This window comes from Astyanax mexicanus, chromosome 9 (assembly GCF_023375975.1).
Source record: "Astyanax mexicanus isolate ESR-SI-001 chromosome 9, AstMex3_surface, whole genome shotgun sequence".
Lineage (NCBI taxonomy): Eukaryota > Metazoa > Chordata > Actinopteri > Characiformes > Acestrorhamphidae > Astyanax > Astyanax mexicanus.
Window position 1 is genome coordinate 40086623 of NC_064416.1, and position 16401 is coordinate 40103023.

General features: G+C 38.1%; 1 protein-coding gene across 1 annotated transcript in view; it reads right to left on the bottom strand.

Moving 5' to 3' along the window:
• LOC103025707 (WT1 interacting protein) overlaps nucleotides 1–16401 on the bottom strand; it is a 44816-nt gene that overhangs the window by 11302 nt on the left and 17113 nt on the right. The window contains exon 3 of the mRNA XM_049483583.1: nucleotides 139–206. Within this exon, the coding sequence (XP_049339540.1) occupies nucleotides 139–206 (68 nt within the window). The remainder of the gene's footprint in view (nucleotides 1–138; nucleotides 207–16401) is intronic.

A 16401-nucleotide genomic window follows, 5' to 3' on the forward strand; every position in this document is an offset into this window, starting at 1 on the left:
GTAAAGTTTGGACACATGAGAAGAGGTGTGTCCAAACTTTTGACTGGTACTGTAGGCGAACACCACTGTCTTCAATCTTCACACTGTGCTGTATGTGTGTGTGTGTGTGTGTGTGTGTGTGTGAGGCTTTAAACTCACCAGGAAGTCCTCCTCACAGTAGACCTTTCCATTCACATTGTAGAAGGCTTTCCCTCTCAGTCTCCTCCCTGAAGAAACAAAACACTGCATGAGGAGAAGAAACACAACCCTCACAACATGAAGCCCTGCGCCGGTCCTCCGTCTCAGGCTAAAAGTGGCAGCCTGTGTCAGGCCAGGTGTAACAGACGTGATTCAGCTAAATTAAAGTCTTGCTGCAGGACAAGTTATGTCTTGATTTGATGTGGCAGTGTGTGTTACTCTCTGAGCTTTAACTCACACCTGCCCCTCTAGTACAGAAAGATTAGATTACCCATAAACTAGTGCTGCGGGGTTAATCAAATTAACTTCTAATGTGATTGTCAAAATGGGACAGTGGAGATATAAATCTTTGTAAAGAATTGTTTTTTGAAGCAGAGATTTTACATTCTAGACTTTTCCTTATATGACAATGAGGAGGATATTTTTGTACCTTGTTTAATACAAATGCTGCTTGATATTCTTAAAAAAATAGCTAAATTAAACTGATTTTTTAATGTTTAAAATGTAAAGTTTTTAACTTGCCTGAAAATAAATGTAAAGAAACAATAATTTGCCTATTTGAAAGCTCTGTTTTGGCCCATTTGCCCTTCATGTGCAAAAAACAAAATCATATATTTGAATAAAAAAAGATTTTATTTTTATACAATGTCACTCAGCCCTACCATAAACTAATTGATCATTGCTGTAAGCATTTTTTGTGGTGTGAATGTTAACACATTAATCAATTATCGCAAATGATTAATCTGGAAAGTTTAATGCGTTCATTTTTTTTAATGCAAACAAATCCAAAAGGTCAAGTCCCCGCCTACTGAACCTACACTTACTGCCTTGTGAAAACATTAGTTTCAAAAAGCGCTATACAAATAATTTTTATTTGATTTGAATTGAAGGCAGAGACACTCGCTCTGCTTCTCGCTGCATCTGTCTCTTATCTGTTATTGGTGACTCCACAGAATATTGTATTGAAAATGGTGTTAAAAGAAACAGATTTAGGTCTTTTTTCACTTGGGTGTCAACAGAGTACATCTATCTACCCTTTCTTAATTGCAGAACACGTCATGCTCTCCAGGCTTGCCCTTGGAAACACTTTCATTTACCCAGAAAAAGAAAACACATGCTGGAACCAATTTCATGCTTTCTTGGCACAAACACACCTGATTCAGCTTGGCAATTATCTGGCGAGTTGAATCAGGTGTGTATGTGTCTGGGCAGAAGAAAAAAAACCTGACTTCACTGTGAAGCCTGGAAGCCTGCAGGTCTGCAGCTGAATAACTCCTATGTACAGTAGAATGACTGACAGCTCCTTCATTTCTGTACCATTAGCTTCAGACACAGTAGCCCTGCAGAAACACTGCTGCCTGATTTCATAAACCCTACAAGACGACAGAGACCATTTATCATAGACGAGTGTCATCTGTGTTCCATTAAAAGCATTATACCAGGACCATAAATCAGACATTAAATCACAGTGAATAAATCATGTAATTAAACTAGACCATGTCACTGAGGCATAAATCAAGACTCTTAACCAGCAGCTAAACTGCTTACAATAAAGGTATTCACTCGTCTGCTTTGTGTTTTGTGATGTAAGGTATGAATAGAGCTGCTTGACCATGAAAACTCTCTATTCCATGAAGCTCTCTACACTCTACTGTTCTTGATCTGATCTGAAGCTACATGAAGTTTGGAGGTCTGTAGTGATGTAGTGACTCTGATGCTTCTCACTCTGTTATTTTACACTGACAGAGCGAGTTGCTCGTTCCCAGTCGCTTCAACTTTATTATAATAGTAATAATAATACTGACAGATAACTGTGTAATATTTAGAAGTGAAGAAATTTTACAACTTGAATTGTTGCACAGGACACTTTACAGTTCTATAATAACAAATTGTAGTGTACTGTAGTAGTTTATCTGCATACTTCATAATCTTTCTTTCACCCTGCTTTCCAATGGTCAAAAAAAAAAAAAAACACCACAGACTATTAAAAGAGTCTATAAGAGTCTCGATAAAGTACATTCTTACATTAAATCAAACCATACTAAAATAAAATTTACATGAAATGAAAGAATGTCTGTGATAAAAATAAAAAATTCCCTTCAACAGAGATTCATACAACTCTGTATAATGCCACATATTGCTCACAAGAAATTCCTTCATGTGTGAATGATGATCTTTCATTAGGAAGCTTTCATCTCAATGCTTTTTTGCAAGACATTTTTTTTGTTAAGAAAAGGTAAAAATATATTGTGATTTTTTAGTTTGACTTTGGGAAACTTTTTGAAAGCTTGCTAAGGAATTTGGTCTAGAGCTCTGTGCACAGACTCACCCACAAAACCCACAACACACACACACACAGAGAGAGAGAGAGAGAGAGAGAGGAGTCCATAAATCAGTCTGACTGGTCTGCCTTTAACTGTCCCACTGAGCTGTGTTTTGGTTCCTATGGGTTTGTGGGATACTCCCATCAAGTCTCTTTTACACCCCAAAATTTATGCCCTCGTCCCATTCAAATGGAGCCCCAAAGCAGAACAGTGAGACACACACACATACACACTGCCCAGATGCTAGTTCAGTAACAGAGGCCTCTCCTGCAGCGCCAAAGAATCCTGACTGAGACTACAGAAGCCAAATATCCACCCTATAGTATAGCAGAGTATGCACCTGCAGCAGAGGAAAGATTCATAAACAGTGTATAAAAACTGTTTTGTGTGTTCTAAATGCTGCTGACCTTATGACAGACTGACTGCATATTCTTTTAGATATGACCAATCCACATTTCATATGATTTCTTAGGCATAAGGTAGACAGAAGAGAGAGAACAAAAAAAAGGAACAGTGAAAAAATACTAAAATGGCAACAACAATGGCAGTGCATAGCTGAATGCTTGATGCTTGCAACATTCATTTACAACAAAAGCTGAACAGTTGTCAGCTTTAAATAGGCTACATTGCACAAATGAAAACAACAGTGCCCTGCTGGAATACTGATGCTATCAACAAAAAAAAAATCATTCGTCCGATAGCAATTCGGTTAAAAACAGAAAGGTTTTTCATGGGTTACATTTTTACAGCATAGCAGAATGTTAAAAATTTAAAATACACTACTACATAAGACATGATAGGACTCTTCAGTCAGTATAAATTTGATCAAATAAATTACTGTTAAGTTAAAATAATATATCTAAGTGTTGCATTCATTTTATTTATTTAGGCATTTTCAATTGAATAATTTCAGTTGCCAAATAAGAAAAAGTAAGTTTAGTGCATTTCTACTTTTTAAGTTAATGGAACAGGTAGGTCTGGATTGTTTTTTTGCACTGCTCCATTCAACATCACCTGTTCACAAAATATAAACACATCATTTGTATTAAAGAAACACATAAATTATTAAAGAAAAACAGCCAATCTGTATAGTAACTATTAACTTTATAAAAAAGCCAAACTACTTGTATTAAAAGGCCTACACACCTAAGGTACGAACATTAAAGATAGTGAGCTCAAATATGCCCATTCCTAAAACGTGTTTAACAATATTAAATAATGTTTTGAATTGCTATTCTGCCCCATATAACTGCCTGATTTATCTGGGTGTGACAGTGACGATTTGGCGGCTGACCTAAAATGCCATGTAGAAGGGTGTTCATATAGAACTGAAATCTTTCAATCAGATGAGGAGGTACAGGACAGCAGGCTTGTAGACACTGTGTAGGAGTGAGACAGAGAAAGGGAGAGAGAGAGAGTAAATGGGGACATTCTTTCGGCCTGAGGTCACTGGCTGGTCCCATTCACCCACCTCCATTCCCCCACCCCACAGAGAGCAGGAGGGAGAGAGGGAGGTAGGGAGAGAATGAGGGGGATGGTAAGACCTGATTCTCCTGCGACTCCCTTCAGCTTTTGTCAGAGGCTCCGGCCATGGAGTCTCCCCATAACTCTTTATTCTCCTCCCCTCTGCCTGCTCATCTTCTCTCCTGCTTTTTCCTGTGGAGTTAAGGGCTTTCACCACATGATAAATTCAAATAAACAAATATTTTCTGTTAAGTGACTTATATGAAAAGCAATTTAGCGGAGTGGCCGATTTATTTGGAACACACAGGGCTAAATAACAACATGCAAATATGATATGGTTGTTCAGTACCAGTAAAAAGTTTGAACACACCTTCTTATTCAGCATGTTTTAAACCATGTAGGTTATTACATGGTTTAAAGACATGAACACATTTAAGCAACCTATTTGGAATAACATATTAAACAAAAAGTTTTCCCTCCACATTACCCTGACCTAAACCTGATCAACTGAGATGGTAATTTTGTGATCTGGAATGAGCTGGAGCTTCACAGCGTGAAGGAAAAGCAGTAACTATTGTTCAGCACCTCCAGAAACTCCTTCCTTCAAGATGCTGAGAAAACTATTCCAGGTGTCTCTCCCTCATGAAGACACTGAGATTAAAATAGCAAGAGTGTGCAGATCTGTCCTCAAAGATAAATGTGATACTTAGAAGAATCCATTAAAAGTTTCTGGTTTCTTTAACATATTTATTTATAAAATAATTCTGAATGTGCTCCTGTTAGAGCTTAGATTGTCTGCCCGAACTCGACCTGACCCGAGGCCCGTTCGGGCTGAGATTTCCCTCCACATTCCTCGGGCCGGGTCGGGCTCCAGAAAATAGTCTGAGATGTAGGCATCTGTTTTTTAAATATATTTTTATTTTTAAATAAAGCTCTGGTGTGATAATCACAATGTTGCTAAGTAACCAATTATTATTGTTAAAGAAAACGAACCATATAATGAAAACCAAAAGTGAAAAAAAGAATTTATTTATAAGCGCTGTTTTCACTCCCGCAGTTGTACAACGGGGGGTGTTGTGCCGATTCTGTCCGCGAAGCAGGAGTTGGATTCAGCAGGGAGTCGGATTCAGTAGGGAGTCAGATTCGGCACCTCGCGGTCCACGGTGTTAGTTGTAAGCACTCGTGCTAGCAGCAAAATACGACAGAAAACACTGAGGGAATTATGTATGGGACTAGAATATGAGCACGAGAAGATAAAAGAGAAACAGTATTTGAGAACCTTTACCTGTGAATAGCTCATACACCAGTACACGCAAATCTCTCTCTCTCTCTCTCTCTCTCTCTCTCTCTCTCTCTCTCTCTCTCTCTCTCGCACCTGAACTCCTCCGTGTTTGACTTGCAGCACTGTATTTAGCTGTCCTTAAAAATAATTTTAATTAAATAATAGTTTTATACTATGTTACAGTGTTAATTAACATAATTCTGATCATATTTCGCTCATTCAATCAGCCCAAAAACAGACATAATGGTTTATAATGACAGTTTATGGTTCGGGTTGGGTCGGGCTCGGGCAGAATGTGCACGGGCTCAGGCTGGGTCGGGTCGGATTTTTTGGGCCCGATCTAACCTCTAGCTCCTGTATAGCTTTAATATAGTTTTCAATATTACATTTAGGATGTTAAAAAGCATAAAAAGAAAGAAAACACATTGAATGAAAAGAGGTGTGTCCAAACTTTTGACATGTATTTTTTAAATATATTTTCACCAGACTGCCTATCCCTATCAACATCAAGACAATCTTTATAGCCTGACACTTACACTGAAAGACTGCTTTTAGCTTTTTGATAATTGGGTGTCAGTCTTCTTCTAAACTAGGTCTGTGTGCTCTCTCACTCTCTTTCTCTCTCTCTCTCTCTCTCTCTCTTTCTCTCTTTCTCTCACACACACACAGAAGCCCACCACATCTGAAGCACAATCCAGAAGAGCCAAACATCACACAGCTGGGCACTGCTGTGAAGAATTCTTTAGAATGTTTTTTTTTTCCTTTTCTTCTAAATTTATTTCAGAGTCCACCCAAGGACATTCACACAGAATCATACTGTGTTTCTCATGAAGAGACAAAAAACTGCACTATTCACACACAATGCCACATTTCTGAGTGAAAGATGCTCAAGTGAGTCTGTCTTGATCCTTATATTATCAGTTCCTATCTGTGCATTTTAAAGCATATTTTGACATGGCAGATAAGAAAAACATTGCCAAAAAAGAAAATTCTATAAATTATGATGCACAAGCTTTTGTAGAATAATCCATTTTTTTGTTCCGTTCCACTGAGCATAAAGCAGCTCTGTAAATACAGACTTCTGTCCTGTATCTGTTTTTCTGCACATTTATTTACTATCTTCAATGGGCTGCACTGGTTCTACTGAGGTTTTTAACAACTCAGTGTAACTGCTGGATACTGCTGGAGAGTAGTCCACCAACAGAATTCCTGTGGGCAGCTTCCTGTGATCACTGACGAAGGACTGGAGGATGACCAACACAAACTACAGCAACAGATTCAGAGCTTTACATCAACAACGTGGATGAGCTAAAGGTTGTAAAGCCATCCAGACTAATAAGTAACACATAAGGAATAATGTAGTACCTTAAAGTTTTTAAACAAACCAAAATACAAACCAAATTACGGTATCTTCGCTGGGGAGCTGAAACTGGCAGTTTCTGTTTCATGGGGTGGTCCTGATGAGAGCCAGTTTCATCATCATGTTTGATAGTCTTTGTAACGTGCCATAATATGGATTAGAGCAGTACTCAAATAGGGCTATTCACCGTATACCAACTCTACCTCTTCACAACACAACTGATGCTCTCAAACACATTAAGAGAGCAAGAAATTAATCTCTTGACAAGTTCAACTGTTAACTGAAAACCATTCCACACGACTACCTTAAAAATGCTAAAATATAAAACATTTTCAGGATTGTTTAACACTTTTTTGTTTGTTTTTTGTTTAAATGTATAGTTTGGATTACTTTAGTATTAATCAAACACTGAATTTAAGCTTAGTTCAAACTTTTGACTGTTACTATCAAAGAAAAAAACATAACGCTAATATATAAGGGCAAACAAAGAAAGTGCTGATTTCCTGAGCCGTTGTCCAGGTTAGCCAGATCATTCTGACTTTGCATATTTGTCATCAATATATATCTATATAATAAAACACAACAGCATCAACAAGCTCATTAATAAAGACATGTCTGTAAGATCACTTCACATTATCCGTGTCATTCTCGTACTGCTTTCACTTACAGTAAAAACATGCTCTCGTGGACCATTTCAACGCATTATTATACTCATCCATGTCACACAGTGTTTAAATATACACACAGTGTTTATATAGCTTTCATAAAAGTGATGAAAGTGCCCAGGAAGACGTTGGCACCTTAATGGGGCTTTACAAACATTACTCCTTTTAAAACAACAATCTAATGATTGTACAAATCACTCTTCTTACAACAGTAAAAAAACAACATGACAGCACACATCACAAATCAAACTCCACATTTAATCCCTTTGCAAAACTTTAGACACCACCAATTCAGCCTAGCTCTTTTATCCACCGCAGTCCTCAACGGATTGGCTGACTGTGGACAGAGTATAATCTGTCCAGAGACCTGTAATTCTATGGGTGTGTGTTTTTGTGAGGATGTGATCTAATGAGGCCATGAGTCCCTATAAAAGGCCCTACAAAACTCATTTAAATTTTTTTTGCAAATCCTGTTGTTCTTTTTTTTCTTCACATTTCAGATTTTTAGGTTTTTATTTTGCTGTCAGGTGATAAAAATGATTAATTAGATTTACAAAGTGATTAATTAATCAAAATTAATCAATTTTACTTGTATAACTGGACAATTCACTTAAATTTTAGCTGAGAAGCAAATTAATAAATTAATAACTTAAGACTTAGACTTAAAAAGCTCCCTGTAATAAACATTAGTCAGTAACAGATGCTGTAAATGCTGTATATTTCTTACAACACAAGACCAATTTATTACAGCTGCACCTTTATTCACATCAACATTACATACTATTATAGAAGATGCTCACACTGACCAGAGGTTATTTTCAGGAGATTATAGGCTACTCAGATGTCTTAAAGAGTAATCACACTATAATACATGTTTACATTAACAGCTGAAATATACAGCCCTGCAGTATACTTTACTTAGTAAAGTTTGAATAAAATAGTTAAAATAAAGCAAAATATTAGATTTTTTTTGTTGTTTTTTTGTTTTAGTACGTTTTAAGATGTTTTGCCATGGGACGCTCAAAATGAAGATTTTCCTATTATGGCTAATGACTAACTGGCGTTGCTAACTGTATACCATGCTGAATTAATTGCAAAGTTATGATAACAGATGGAGGCCATTGTGCTGGTTGGATTAGTAGGTTCTGGGGTTTGATATGATATGTGGATTATGGTTATAGCTCACTCAAGTCTTAGATACTAACCTCAGAACATTGGGATGCAGATAGTGGCTCAATACTAGCTAACAGGAGCCCAATTTATGCTTCTGCGTCGAACCTATGCCATAGCCTACGCGTATACAGCGTTTGTGTGTAACAGTGGCTCTGTGTCGCTCTGCAGTTTAAACGGTAAAGGCGGGAATGTGTGGGAGGGGACCAATCACAGCGTCAGCTATCTGCAGAGAGGTGGGCATCAGGCTATGGCGTATGCTACACGGCGATGTGTAGGCTACAGCGTAGGTTTGATGCAGAATTATAAATTGGCCCTAATCTTGATGTGCGTTATCTTGCATGCTAACTGTATTCCGAGATGAATTAGTGGCTTATTTTTTATATCACAATGATGTTACTGTGCTGGTTAGATAAATGATAAATGATGTTTGATGTGTGATATGTGTATGATGTTTGTACATTACTTTGCTCTTTAGTTATAAAGGATTTTCAGAACGTTGCTAAACTTTCTTATAACATTCTCTGTTAGCTGGGAAACTCCATGCTGGATTTATTTTTGGATACACCAAGAGTATTACTAACTAGAAATACAGATTTCTTAAATCAGCGTAAAAATAAAATTCTACTGAAAAGATGAAGTACAAAAAAAAAGTGACATACCAAAAGTCATGAGATATCAGTATGTAACTTGACCCACAGCTGTATAAGTTGTAAGGTGTTATCTTGTGAGTGAGATTGAACACTGGGCAGCGTGCTCAATGCAAAAATGCAAAACATTTTGTCTGGACAGAGCATTCTTTATAAGACACACTTTATAAGATTCTTTATAAGACACATTTATGTTCTTCCCTTGCCATAAAAAAGGAAAATCCTTGACTAAAAGACGGTTTTAGTGATGGAAAGATTAAATCCTACATTAATCGTGCAATAAATTAAAATAATCAGTTGTGTACTTGACTATTAACTAACTAATGACAGTTTAACAGTTTTTTTAATTTTACAAACACAAACCCAGAGCACATGTGCTCGACCCACTCTGCCTTACCCTGTTATGCTCTGTTCTCCCTCATATCCTGATTATCACACACTCATCTATTTTATATCAACAAATGTGCACAGTTACAGAGGAGCAATTAGTGCCAAATCTTTTCCCATGTGAGCAGTTACGCAAGCTCACTTAAAGTCCCTGTTTCACTTTAACACATTCACATTAAGCTCTTTGTTCTTGCTGCACTGAGCATTTCTTATCTGCTGCTGTTAAGTGCAGGCTCTCACTCTACACACCGCTGAGTGCTGCTCCTTTTGTTCATTCAGAAAAATGTGTGCATGCAGAACTACACGGCTACGAAAAACAAAAACAGGCTCACTGTAACTCTGACCCCCTCCGCCCTTCCTGTGTGCTCCCACATCCTCACACACACAGACTTCTCTTACAATGTCGGGACTATAAATACAGCAGACATCAGCTAAAGGTATGAACCACTACAAGCATAAAACACACACACGTATACACGCACAAAGTTTGACAAAGAACAAATCAGTCCAGATCATATTATGAATAAATCTATTAACCAAAACAACCCATGGTGACGTATGTGTGACACAGACCCTGTGTAAAAAAGCTGTGTAAAATCCCTACAGCACTCTGTCCTTCACTTTAACTCATGCAGATCATAAGTGACATATACTGATCATCCTGGAAGTATCATCACAGGACAGTGTGTGAATGTATGTTTGTTTACCTGACACCTTATTTACAGATTGTAGGAGAGCTGGATTAGTTATGGAAATAAAAGTAGCTACTTTTAAAAGTGTATTTCAGCTTCTACAGCTCTGGTCCAACCATTAAACAATTCAAATGCTTTAATTAAAGTTTTTTGTTCCATAGACAAACATTCTAGAACAAAATGTTAATAGATTATGAAATTGTTGTTGTGTCATTTACTGTACATGAGGATTTTACCCTAAAAATATTTACAGTCATGTTTCCACAATGGGAAAAAAACATGAATGAGCCTCTTACTGAATTTATCAAATTTAGTTTTGAATTTGGTATCAATGTTCAGAAATGGGTCTGGGCTCTCATTGGTTAAAAATATGATTACTTCAGCATTAACTGGCAACATACCTTACCATAACTTATAGCGGTGTACAGGTGTGTTTATTAGTAACAAATCAACACAGTATGGAAGCCACTGATCGGTAAACACAGTCGCATAGTTAATTTTACAAGCATGTGGGCCACATGGAATCATTATAAACTGTTGGATTTGCAATTTATTGTGGGAACAGTAGTGGTAACACTATTCTCGTTGGGCGTGTGTGTGTGTGTGCAGAAACACACTGAGCATTCTAATATTTACACTTTACTGCTTAATTAACACACTATGGGCTGTATTAATTAGCGCTTTAGGGCACAAGATAGAACAAACTGTGAGAATATGTAATTGCACAGAGCATGTAGCTCTTTGAAAATCAGTGTATTTCCGTCTTCAGTGTTCAATTTATTCATTTATGAAATACTATCAAAGCATAAAGAGCTATATCCTACTAAGCTACAAGACCACATATGCTGATACCAGTAATCTGAGTATTTTATCGCCTCCCCGCTTAGAATTACTACTGCTTCCTATTTAAAAGAAAAGAAATCATAAGAGCTGCAGACTTAATTGAAAATTGGATGATTAGTCATTTTTCCCCACTTATAAAATAATTGTACAGAACCGTGAGGTCCATAGCATGATGCAAACTATGAATTATGTGCTCTGTTACACTCCTCATATAAATTATGTGACTTGATTTTCTACAAAAACACAATTAAGGTAAGCATTTAAATACTTACATTAGATAAGCCTGTTTCCAAAAAAATAATAATAATGTGTCTTTGTCTAAAATGTAGTACTTAAAAAAGCACTTCATAAAGTCAAGACTTTTTGCTGGTGCTGTAGAACAGCTCTATTTTTGCTCTGATTTTCACTGGCTTTGCTCCAAAGTCAGAACCATTTTTGCCATGAAAAAGCACAAAAACAAACGCACACACATACACACACTCTCTCCGCAAGGAGAACAAGCGGGGCCTTATTACCTCCAGGTGGGCTGGGGCACTGTGCATGATGGGATGTTGGAGGTGATGACTCACTGAGTGTGTGTGTGTGTGTGTGTGTGTGTATATGTGTATTATTATTCGTGAAGGGAAATTCTAGCCTTCAGTTCGAAGCATGTGTAGGCCTGCTAGTTATACACTCACACACCCTCTCAATCTCTCACTCAGACACATACTTTCTGACTTAATTCACCACTGAACCCAAACAGGCAGATGTGTGAGAGATGTGTGCCTGCTGTTCTGTTGTTCCTTAAAAGCATTTAACCTGTTGCTGTCAGATCTAACACCTTGTCAGTGATCTATTCATTCATAGTCATAGTCTTTGTCTTTACCACCTTTAACTCTTTACACTGAGTAACCGATTAATTAAAGTCTGCCCCAGAGTAGTCGGTTACATGCCTGTCTTCACTGGTCATAATAAAATAGTATAAAAAATAAAAATAGGGTGTAAATTCAAAGCTTGCTTTGTGCTTTTGTGTTTTCTGTAAAATATATTTACCTCAGCTAGATCACATAAATACCTTATTTTTACAGAAACACTCAACCACACACTCAATCATCTGGCATTTAAGATGCTCACAGCTTTTTATGTAAGCAGAATTGCAAAGGCCAGCTGTTCAATAATGATTAACAAACAATGTCCTGTGTATTGTGCAGCCAAGATGATAAAGAGACGAAAAAGAAAAAAGCTACGGCTCTAGTGTACTGAATTTTGCTGAACTGGTGAGTTAACAGGCACTGTAAGAGATCACAGAGCGCCTGATGTGAAATAAAAGAATTACACATTCCAGACTGACAAACAAGAATCACTCGAATAAGGATATGTATGTGTGTTTTTAAAATGCAGATATCACTGTTAACACAGGTATCACATAGGTACTTATGAATACTTAAAGATATACACACTCCCATCCAGAGGTACTGAAACAGTGAGGACAATGCCTTTATTTCTGTTATAGACTAAAATCAGAAGATACCACCTGTGTCTGAACCCACACATGACTATCACCAGTGATTTCTGGCTAGAATGCAACTATGACAGAAATCACATACACATTTAATGCAGGAGAATGCACACATATATCCTGTAGGTCACTGCAGCATTCTTTAGCATTTGTTTGGCCAGGAGTGTACTGTGAATTGTGAGTGTGGTCAAGGGAGAATGGCAGAAAGTCTACAGTAATTTCAGGCGAGAACAAAAAGCTAAGGCTGCAATAGTCATAGAATCACCAAAATTACATAGCTGAAGTTGAAGACTGTAGAAGTAATCCATAGATCCAACAAACTATCTAAGCACTCTGGGGTTGTTCATAATAATCCTTTATCTATTAAATGCCATAGCTTGTTTTAGTACTGTTGCTGACCATGTGTATCCCTTCATGGCCACAATTTGTCTTCATTCTAGCTGCTTTTCATTTCCCAGTTAAAGCAGCAGAACATTTTTGAGACACACATATAGGAAATACATCGAACATTAATTGGCTGCTTAATCTCATGCCAGAGCTGCATGTTTGTGTGTGTGTGTATGTGTGTGTGTGCATGTGTGGTATGGAGTGCAGTGTGTTGACTGGAAGGGGTCCACAAGGGAAGCCAGTAAAAGGGGGGCCAGAGGGCTTTCTGATGAGAAAAGGCTGCAGCTGTGGGCCAAAGCCAAGAACACGCAGCAATTACAGAGAACTTGCGGGGAAAGCACAGCTCCTGTACAAAATGACCTGAGAGCACACACACGCACACACACAAACACACAAGACTAAATACATGACTAAACACTCATTTGCCAAATTGCACACAGACATCAATGCACTTCTCCTAGAACAGTATGTTCTAAAGACGATGAAAATCAGGATATTAAAGATGATGATTGCATTGGCTCTTTATAACTTATCCAAGTGTTTGATTTGTTAAATAATCTGCAGGAGACCAAAAATGATGTCTGTTGGAGAGTCTGTTGAGTTTTGCTGCCCATCGTGGCCAAGAACCTCCTACGTGTACAGAAAAGGACATTTGTCTGTCCATCACAGACTGCTGTTTTAGTCACAATTGTTTCCAAGAGAGATGTATTTCCTTGCTGTTTCTTCACATTTATGTATGTCCGCCCTGTGTGACTGCCATTTATGTGTCAAAAATTAGCTCCTGGGAAGCTAAATCTGAGTTTTCTTCCTAATTGGGTTGATTTGGCTCCTCTGGTTTCCTCCTGTCTAAACGTACAAAGTATTCCTAATGAACACATTGCCAAAGTCTAATAAATCTCTGCTGCAATTCACCACTGTCACTCTCCTCTGGATGTAAAATATGCGGTTCTTAAGGTGGGTCAGGCTGACATCAGAGGAAACCCTTACCAATCACAAGATTAACATAGCGCCACCCTCTCTTCGAGTCTGATGTATCGTGTTATTTTGTTGCAAATTTTGTCTGAATTAACGTTGCAGTTCAAAGGAAAAAGATTAGCGCTCAAGCTATTTGTAGGGAAGGGGTAGATGAATACAAGGGCCACAATAGGGAGCATACACATTCTAAAGCGGGTGTGGCTAAAAACATAAGCATTAATGGAAGGAATATAGACAGGTTTAAAAATGGGAATGAGTTACGAGTGGGAGGTCACAGGTTCTAACCCCTGCTCATGCAGCTTTGCCATCAAGCTGCTGGCGCTCAGAGGGAGCACAATTGGCCCTACTCCCTCCGGGTGAGTAGATGGCGCTCTCTCCCCATCTAGGGTGTCTGTGAGCTGATGTATCGGAGTCGCTGTGCTATCCTCCAAGCACGCTGTGATGCTACTCGGCAATGCTGCATCAGCAGCAGTTGAAAAGAGGCAGAGGGGAGAAAATGGGAATGAGTTTCTTAAACTTAGAAACCCTATTCAGAGAACCAGAGAACCTTTTTCAGTACTGCATCCCACCTTATCATTATTATTCATAGTCTAAAGAGCACAAGCTCTAAATGTATTGTAAGAGTGAGCATCTTAATGAACATTAAATAACTTTTTTTCCTAGAAGAAGGGCAGCCTTAAGGACATTTTGACTCTTTTTTGCCGCTAAAGAGGGAACTTCAGGCTATGGAATCGTTTGCCCCTGCTGTCCCCATTAAAAAAGATAAAAAGTGCAGATAAACATCTCTGTCTCAAGGCTGCGTGTGTTGCTATGATACTTTCTGTCGTCAGTGATGTACAGCTGTCAGTTAGGCACATTCTTTTGAATATTATATCTGAAGAGTGTCCCCAGTGGCTTTAAGCTAACCCATCATATCAAGGTAAAGCAGGCCTACATTAACAGCTATAATGAATGTGGTATATTGGCTTTGATTATTGAGTACCCTGTCCTACATGACTTCACAAATCAATATGATTATGATACTGTATAAACAACATTGCCAGAGTGTCCTGTCTGTAAATAGGAAAACGATAGCTAAAACAGCTGACTGACAGTTACGCTAGTGTTGCTTAGCAACATGCCCTGAAGAAGCATTCAAAAAAAAATCAGTGCATCATGCATCTTAGAGACGTCAGTAAACATATAATTTGTAACTGCTCTTAGTTAAGCCTGTACATCAGATGGTATCTTTGTGTACCTCTGTGGGTGGAGCATCTGTGGGTGATGCTGTGACTGACTGGCCAACATCAAATATGAAGCTATAATAATATAATAAAAATATAAAGACCCCAATCAGTCTGTACACTTCAGCTCCAGCGCAGTCCGAACAGTTTCGTGACTCGTTTGTCCTGTGTGTGTGTGTGTGTGTGTCTAAAAAGAGCGCTCCAGCGTCAATGACCCGCATTCCTCCCCAGAACAATGTGCTTGGAGTGGGAGAGCCAGTGCTGAGCGTAAACGATCTGTTCTGCCTCTAAAGGCAGAGGAAAGCGTATCTGTGTGTAGGACATGACTCAATGGAGGAAGCGCAGGTACAGGCTGACGTCTCCTAGCCTCCAATACACACCACTGAAATCAGACACCACTTTCAGGAGACACTGCAGAACTGACGATTGTATGATAGAGCTTACACACTCACACACACATATATACACAAAGTTGTTTTTAAACATAACTCTTACATTAAGCCTAATTTTAACTAGGGATGCACCAATACCACCCTTTCCCTTGCCACAGAGATACCAATGCTAGAATTTTAAGTATCTGCCGATGCTGAGTACTGATACCAGTATTATATCTACTATATTTAAAGCATACCATATTCAAAGCATTACAATTTGTATAGGTTTATTTTTCATAAATGCAGCATTCTGCATCCCAAATAAAATATATTAAGCTTAATAGAATAGCATTTAGGCTACTGATTGAGTAACTGCACATTTGAAAAGTTTCAGTTTAAAATTGCATGCAAGTAGAGAAGTATGCAAGTAGAGGTGTATAATAATCCTGACTTATCCACGATAACTATCAGCTCTATCTTACACAATGTGTAAGGTGCGTCTCAATGTTCATTGCTATCTTACACACCGTCAACACTCTATTTTCATGTCTTTTACCTACATAATTCAAATAGTAACGGTGCTTGTGAATATATCTATGCCATTGGTTGTGGTCTGGAAGTGAGGTGTGTTCAAGTAAATTTTTGGTGTATAGTTATCTTAGCAATGGAAACCACAGGTGTGCCATTGTCTGACAACAAACTAGACAGACATCAACCACCAGACGTTCATTACGATCTTGGTGCGTGCTCAACACACACATGGACACAGCAGTGCACAGACCCAACTTTTACATCAACAATAAACAGAATACAAAATAAAATAACATTTCTGTTACTGTAAATAACCTTCACACATCGTGAACATGCAGGATATTGAAAGAGAAGCACTATTGATATAGCAATCAAGTCTGAGCACACCTGGCTCTTAAA